Genomic DNA, 8,464 nt, shown 5'->3' with positions numbered 1-8,464 from the left:
GAACAAAAACATCCAAAATACAGTTTTTACTTTGTTTATCTGTCCTTGTGTTGTACGTTATCTGTACTGTTTGTATTTTGTATATATTGTTAATTGTTATTTCTTTATATTTATGCACCAGCTAAACCAGAGCAAATTCCTTGTAGGTGAAAACCTACATGGCAATAAAAATTATTCTTATTCTGAGTCGCGTCCGCAGATTTGTCCTAAATTCACCAAAAGTTAGCATCAGATAATGCTTAATTTTAGCATATTTAATTTTGACACATTTTAACGCTCATAATTACGTTTGAGCAGCGGGGACAGTTTTATAAAGGGGCCCGCTCCCATGACAGCCCGTAGGGCGACATTGAACTCGCTGCTTTCACTGTGACATTTCACAGAGCTACTCAGTGGTGGGCCGTCAGGGCCAGCAAGGCCTTCTCTGCTGGCCTAAACATCATCAGAATATACATTTCATTTTTATATATTTTTCCACAAATATGTATTAAATTATTCCCCATAGTCTATTCTCTTCATTTCATAGCTTTCCTCTTGGTTGCGCTGCTTCCAGCCTCAGATGGAGATTTGGAGGTCTGGCCTTTATGTTAGAGTTTTTATCCAATCATATTTCAGCCATGATGTGTTGCCAGGGTCCAAGAGATCTGCCCTGAGGCCTTCAGAAGCAACAGTGCGGGCGCCTGTAGCTTAAAGTGAACGGAGACAAAACTGTGGCGTTAACCAATCAGATGTCGAGTTGGGGACACCGGGGTCAGCTAGCAGGCGTACGATAACGTCAGGCACGTCCACGTCTTTTGATTGGATACGCACTATTGAGAGGCAGAGCTATGCAGAGCTAGCAAACTTTGAACGAGCTAATTTGTCTAGATTTCTACAAGCTGTTTTTTTCAACCCACAATGGCTGAAGGAGGAGAAGAGATCGATGTGGTCGCAGATATCATTACAACGCCATTTTCAAGACGAGCTTTTCAAGAAAAGATAGACATCGTGAGAAGAGAACGGCCAACCCCGACGCTAGCGAGCCTATCACAGCTGGGAAAAGGGTTTGTCTGCCACTTAAGAATGAGATGAGATGAGATGGGGTAAGGTGCAGTATTTGGCAAAATAACAATATGAATTGTGAATTTATATTTGGACTCTGGGAATTTGTTGAAGTCAGCGAGACGGCCTATGTTGATCTCTATTCTGCACATGTTGGCATTTAAAGCAACATAAACATTGCAAAGAATGCAAAGTTAACATTGTTCTCTTCTTTGCTGACAGAGCTTAGTGTGTTGTTGGACAGATTCATGTTGATGACAAAGCTCTTACCTAAATGCACAAGAACAACGTTTACACAGAGTGACACCAGACACACTTTTGAGCAATCAAAGTGTTTCAGGCTCAAACAAACAGACATATGAAATATAAAATATATAAGAAGGACTGTCCACTAACCGTAGAACAAACTTTGTCGTGTAAATATGTATAAGACAGAAAAAATACATTTATAATAGTTGTTTTTCTCTTTGTGCCAGATGAAGACTCCCCCGGACAGGTCAGGAATCACCTTTGAGGTTGGAGCTCAGCTAGAAGCCCGAGACCGCCACAAGAACTGGTGTGGACACACACACACACACACACACACACACACCTGTCCAGATGTTTCTATCTTGAGTGTGCGTGTGCGTGTGTGTGTGTCAGACTCCTACAAAGTGTGCTTCTACGACGGCGTGGTTCTGACTGTGAAGCCCACTAAGGTCAAACCCTTCCAGGAAGTAAGAAATGCTACATTCCCATTGGTCATCATCTGATTTGCTGCTCCAATCAAAACTCCTCTGATCTTAAGTGTTTTGTTTGTTTGTTTTGTGTGTGTGGTGGCACAGAAGTCCAGATCTGAGAAGAGTGCGGTGGGAAGCGAGGGATGGGAGGAAGGTGAGAGTGAGGAGGAGGAGGAGGAGGAGGATGGTGGAGAGAGAGAGGAGGAGAGGAAGGAGGAAGAAATGGAGAACGTGACATCAGAGGAGAAGGAAGGAGCTGAGGAGGAGGAGAGGAAGAGGAAAGCAGAACCTTCATCCTCCCATCCACCAGCAAAGAAGAAAGCAGATGACGGTAAGTTAACATAGTTATTCTACATGTCTGTCTGATTATATAATCAAAGTGTTCAATTTGTAGGTGAGGTAAATGCCTTTAAATCTTTCATCGTCTACAATCATGCAGCTAATACTAATGAATTTCTCCTCTTCCAGGTAGAAGCGGTGGAGCTCAGAATCAGCCAATCACAGCCGACTCCACCCAGCCCGCTCCTCCTGACCCCGCCTCCATCGACAAAGGTAAACATCAGAGACTTTCAGACACGAATAATTACAGGAGGCCTCTGTGGATAAAAACCTCCTGAACGATGAACACTGAAGGAATCCTAACAAGGACAACCTGACTGACCTGATGAACTCCCATGATGCACCGCTGCTACACGACGCCACCAAACTCCATCTTTTGTTATTTCTTTGATTGAGAGACCCCTAGTGGCAGAAGATTAAATATTGTGCATTTAATTAATACATAATACATGACATTACGCTGCATGTATTTCCAATACCCTTTATCCATCACAAGAGAGATGTTTACTGACTGTATGGAAAATAATATAATAACATTATTGGCTATTCTGCAAACTGAGGATGGCTCAACTTTTCAAGTGTAGTTTTTGAGAGGAGAAAAGAAGCAACGACTCGTCCTCTATCTGGACTGATTCAATAGTTATTGCTATAAATGATGTTTATTTCTTTAGTCCTCCTATAACCGCACGCTCTGTCTGTTTATCTCAATCTTTCTCAGACAGTCCTGTTGGAGCGCCAGGCCCACCTGCCCACCACTCACAAATTCAGCAGAGAGCCACGTAAGAGCTCTGACAAACTATACAAAACATTATGCTCCACATAAACACAAACACTGCATACAAACTGTACAGTTATATTGTAAATGAGGGCTAGGTACTGTAAGTCATGCGTCTGCGCCTTATCATTTATTAAGGATTAAAGCACATACGGTACACATCCCAAACAGCTGGGTATCATTTTAAATGTTTCAAGTGTAGATACATTACATGAGTTCTGTTGGTCCGCACAAAACAAGTATTTCTATGAAAGCTCACTTTGAGTTTTATATAAACATGTTATTCAAAAAAAGAAGCCAAAGTTCTCAAATATTAAACACAAGTTGCAGCGAGACAGGAATTTATTAGAATCTAAAATTGGCAAAATGTTGACTGCAAAGAATATATAAACCAAATAATGACCAGATGTTTGCTGCACACGTTGCTATGTGACATCTCTGTGTATATAAATATATTACTTCCCATTACGTATTATACATACATTTACTACATTTCTGTTTATTCATTTTGCAATTAATGTTACACATTCTCTCCATTGAGTTGGAGCACAACCCCTTCAAGTGTCCCGCAGCCGGCTGCACCAAGTCGTTCAGGAAGGCGAGCCTGCTGCACTACCACATCAAGTACTACCACTCCAACCAGCAGCTGGACGAACAGCTGGACGAGCAGCTGGATGAACAGCTGGACGAGCAGCTGGACCAGCAGCTGGACCAGCAGCTGGACCAGCAGCTGGACGAACAGCTGGACGAACAGCTGGACGAACAGCTGGACGATCAGCTGGACGATCAGCTGGACCAGCAGCTGGACCAGCAGCTGGACCAGCAGCTGGACGATCAGCTGGACCAGCAGCTGGACCAGCAGCTGGACGAGCAGCTGGACGAGCAGCTGGACGGGCAGCTGGACGGGCAGCTGGAGGAAAGTTATGTTTAAGTTTTGTGTTTCACTGACTGCTGCTGCTGTTGTAGGAGGAAGTGGTCATCTTCTCAGGGCGGCGACTTCATGTCGGAGAGGAAGAGTGAGGACCAGAACAGCCCCTGTTACCGTGACAACAGAGAGCTCATGGGAACAGGTAGGACCACAACAACCCGTCCAAGTTTTAATGCAACGTTAAAATGTGGTTCATCTTTGTGTTTATTTAAAAGTGTATCTTAACCCTTATGCCTCACTAAGAGTATTTTTTGTTTTTGATCATGTTGGCTGTGTTAATGCGCAGGGCAAACATTTTAGCAAAGGTGTGAGTTTTCTTTTCTATTTCCTGAATTTGGAAGTTGAACCTCAGCTCCTATAATAAGTCTATAATAAACTCACAGCCTTGATTGATTGAAACCCATTAAAACCACAATATTTGAACACACAACCATTACAGAATAATTCATGCTTGCTATCATATCAGGCTTCAATCTGGAGCCCTGCTTTCAAAATTGTACTTTTTACTGTTTTCCACCAAATTGAGCCGTTTTCTCATGTTTGCCCTTCGGAGCAAACACGTGCTGTTCCCATGGTTTCCACGAGGGGCACTGCTGCTGTATTATGTGTTTGATGCAATGGATCAAAATCAATGTTGTTGCTCTTCATTGAAATATCCCAGACTGTTAAAGAAATGTTTCCCTTGTATTTAGTAGATAGAAAATATAAAGAATGTTATGCAGGTATTATGTCAACAAACTCACATTTAAAGGGTTAACACTTTTAAATGAATATTTAGTATTTATTATCAGGACTGATGTTGGTTTTAAAGTAAGAAAATAATATTAATTTAGAGTTTTATGGAAGTTCTTTGATGTTTCTGTCCTCCAAGGACTCTAGAGCGTCTTTATTTAAAGGGACTTTCTGTGTCTGTGTGCTGATATGTTTCCCTCCTTCTCCACGTCATTGCTGGGTAACAGGTAGGTGGACTGACCTGGTGTCATGACTCTGGATTTGTGTTCCTGTTTTATTTTGTAGAGTTCACCTCCCTTGTGTCATGTCTTGTGTTTACTTCCTGTCCTTGTGTGGTTTCCCACCATCGTCAGCGTCTGCCCCGCCCCTGATTGTTTCCTGATTGTTTTTTCAGAGAACTTTGTTTATCCTCCTAGTGAGAGCTTTCAGTTAAGATTCTGTTTTATTGAAGTAAAGTATTGTTTTTCTTACGCTTTACCATTGTGTCCGGAGTCGTGCGTATGAGTCTTCCTTCCCTGTGTCTGAGGCGTAACACCTGGCCTCAGTGGGTATCCCTCTCTCTCCACAGTGTAACCCTGAGGGATGCTGTAAAACTCCGGCAGACCTCCAAACTGTCTCCACACAGAGTAATAGTTCTGGAAGGTTCTCACTGCGCTGTCCAAGTTCCCCAGGAGAGACTGAAACACAAAGGAAATGAATATTTACCAGTATTATGCATTTATCAGAAGCTTAAGTTCAGTGTACTGTTTGTACCTGCAGGCCGGGCCAGAAGGCCTCCAGAGACTGGAAAACTGGCATGGAGACGGTTCCTTTGTGCATCTGGACCCACAGGTACCAGTCGTCAAACCGGGTGTAGTTCTGAATGGCTCGATCGTACTCTGAGAAAAGTCATCACATAGATGTTGATTTGAAATCCTTTAGGCTTTGTTTTTCATTCTTTATGTGTCTTTAGGATGTAGGCGCGGTTGTGTGGTGCCTTGCTCAGAGGCACGCTGAGCGAGATGAGAGGGCTGTGAGCGTTACCCAGGAACATGCTGAGCAGCTCTTCGTCCTGCAGCATGATGGCTCCTTTCACCAGATACTCAAAGTAGGAGTCGACCCCCGCTCCGATACCCGCATCCTGAGCAACCCACTTCTTGTCAATGTGGTTCCCCACCTGGACAGAGAGACAGACAAGTGTCCAAAGATCCTTCCTGTACTTTTGCTTTCTACATTGAAACATGTAAATCAGCAGTTCTTTATTTAAATAGCATTTATAATAATAATAATAATAATAATAATAATCTTTACAGACGAACTTTAGTACCAAAACTTTTTGTTTTCAGTGTTCAGGAGTTTATCTGCAACTGTTGAGCTCCTCGTCCCTCTCATACACATCTGTGTCATGAAAGAGATGTGCACAGTGTTTGTGTGCTCATAGTTACAGAGCAGACACAATAAAATACAATTAATATAAGATTAAATAATAATAAACAAAACAGATACAATGTGACTTCATAGGATATAGTTGACAGATGAGGGAAACATTATATCAAGAAAGAAAGAAACAACAAGCGGGTAGCAGAGATACACAAACACACACAATCGTCTTAACTGTCACATCTAACCGAGGCATCATCAGAAATGTTGTGTGTTGTAAACCTCACACAGTTTACACATCTTTTACATTCCATATTTTTCCTTAACCAGATTCTTACATTTGGAGTTAGTTAAGTTATCATCCTTTAATCCCTTGTAATGTATTTAATTGTTGACTCGCTTATTATTACGATAAAGTGTCTTTCTTCTGGAATATGGGATCAGTGCATAGATCTGCCCTCACTTCACTTTGGTGACACGAACTTATTCTTATTCATCAAACTAACAAACATCGAGTGAGAACAGACGTGTCCTCCAAACAACTTCCGATCGCAGTTCAGATTTGCAAAGATTTGCATTTAGTTTGGTAGCACATAAACAAATTGAAGCCTATTTGTGTAATTTATTCTAGTGATTTATGAAAGGTGTGTGTGTGGGGGTGTGGGTGTGTGTGTGTGTGTGTGTGTGTGTTTATACCAGGCAACAATTTTCGAGCAGCGTCCTCGGCCATCATCAGCAGCGGTCCTGAACAGGGCCAACCGGGCTCAAGGTCCATCCCTGCACGTCCTGCTAACAGGTGAGCCGACAGCAGACCACCCACCACTACACAGACACACATACACACACACACATACACACACACACACACACAAACACACAAACACACAGGCTAGTTTGACTACTTAACATGAAGGTACAATTCCTCCGCCCCCTCCTCTTTACCTCTGATGTTGGTTTTGAACACGGAGGCGTTGACGTCAAAGTCTTTAACACACTTTCACACAGACAGGAGTCTAAAGTTTGTCTCTGATAATAATCAGACGTCATCTAAGACGTTTACAGAATGACATTTTTTTTTCTTCAGATCTTACCAGAAGAGTGTCGAGAGCATCAATGAGAGTGAGCGAGAAACTGTTGGGGAAAGATTGAGGGGAGATAATTCATTATTGGCTCATTTCTATTTGACAATATTGAATATCATCCGCAAAAGATAACAAGATCTTGACGTTACACAAAAACAGAAATTGCAGCTAAAGAACAAACATTTGAACAAACGATTTACAGACTTTACAATTATAAATATAAAATGTAATCATCAAATGATAAAAACTGTTTTCTTGTGTCAGAAGCATCTAATGAAGAAATGTAAAGTTAAAGTAAAAGACTAAAAATATGAGCAGACCTGCGGTGTTCATGAATCATCACACTGCAGGAACATGCAACACACACATTAATGTAGCAGGAACATGTAACACACACATTAATGTAACAGGAACATGTAACACACACATTAATGTAAGCAGGAACATGTAACACACACATTAATGTAACAGGAACATGTAACACACACATTAATGCAGCAGGAACATGTAACACACACATTAATGTAGCAGGAACATGTAACACACACTTAATGTAACAGGAACATGTAACACACACATTAATGTAACAGGAACATGTAACACACACATTAATGTAACAGGAACATGTAACACACACATTAATGTAAGCAGGAACTGCAAACACACACATTAATGTAACAGGAACATGTAACACACACATTAATGTAGCAGGAACATGCAACACGCACATTAATGTAACAGGAACATGCAACACACACATTAATGCAGCAGGAACATGTAACACACACATTAATGCAGCAGGAACATGTAACACACACATTAATGCAGCAGGAACATACAACACACATTAATGCAGCAGGAAACATGTAACACACACATTAATGTAGCAGGAACATGCAACACACACATTAATGTCAGCAGGAACATGTAACACACACATTAATGCAGCAGGAACATGCAACACACACATTAATGCAGCAGGAAACATGTAACACACACATTAATGTAGCAGGAACATGCAACACACACATTAATGCAGGCAGGAACATATAACACACATTAATGCAGCAGGAACATGTAACACACACATTAATGCAGCAGGAACATGTAACACACACATTAATGTAGCAGGAACATGTAACACACACATTAATGTAGCAGGAACATGTAACACACACATTAATGCAGCAGGAACTCATGTAACCACACATTAATGGAGCAGGAACATGCAACACACACATTAATGCAGCAGGAACATGTAACACACACATTAATGCAGCAGGAACATGTAAACACACATTATTGCAGCAGGAACATGCAACACCACACATTAATGTAACAGGAACATGTAACACACATTATTACAGCAGGAACATGCAACACACACATTAATGCAGCAGGAACATGTAACACACATTATTGCAGCAGGAACATGCAACCACACACATTAATGCAGCAGGAACATGCCAACACACACATTAATGTAACA

At 41.5% G+C, this 8,464-nt stretch overlaps 2 protein-coding genes across 2 annotated transcripts; one reads left to right on the top strand and one right to left on the bottom strand.

The window, feature by feature from the left end:
- Positions 1 to 1,517: 1,517 nt before the first annotated feature.
- LOC115010955 (zinc finger and BTB domain-containing protein 47-like) lies at positions 1,518 to 2,512 on the top strand. The gene is made up of 4 exons (XM_029435885.1): positions 1,518 to 1,599; positions 1,684 to 1,757; positions 1,866 to 2,091; positions 2,229 to 2,512. Exons 1-4 carry the CDS (start codon positions 1,518 to 1,520, stop codon positions 2,375 to 2,377), a joined length of 531 nt encoding a protein of 176 aa, XP_029291745.1. The 3' UTR covers positions 2,378 to 2,512.
- Positions 2,513 to 2,834: 322 nt separating this feature from the next.
- Positions 2,835 to 5,756, bottom strand: LOC115010954 (ER degradation-enhancing alpha-mannosidase-like protein 2). The gene is made up of 4 exons (XM_029435884.1): positions 5,558 to 5,756; positions 5,288 to 5,412; positions 5,013 to 5,211; positions 2,835 to 3,909 (listed from the first exon to the last, which is right to left on the bottom strand). Exons 1-4 carry the CDS (start codon positions 5,754 to 5,756, stop codon positions 3,851 to 3,853), a joined length of 582 nt encoding a protein of 193 aa, XP_029291744.1. The 3' UTR covers positions 2,835 to 3,850.
- Positions 5,757 to 8,464: the final 2,708 nt, after the last annotated feature.

This window comes from Cottoperca gobio, chromosome 7 (genome assembly GCF_900634415.1).
Source record: "Cottoperca gobio chromosome 7, fCotGob3.1, whole genome shotgun sequence".
NCBI lineage: Eukaryota > Metazoa > Chordata > Actinopteri > Perciformes > Bovichtidae > Cottoperca > Cottoperca gobio.
The sequence above is the reverse complement of the archived record's forward strand: the minus strand, read 5'-3'. Positions and strand labels throughout refer to the sequence as shown.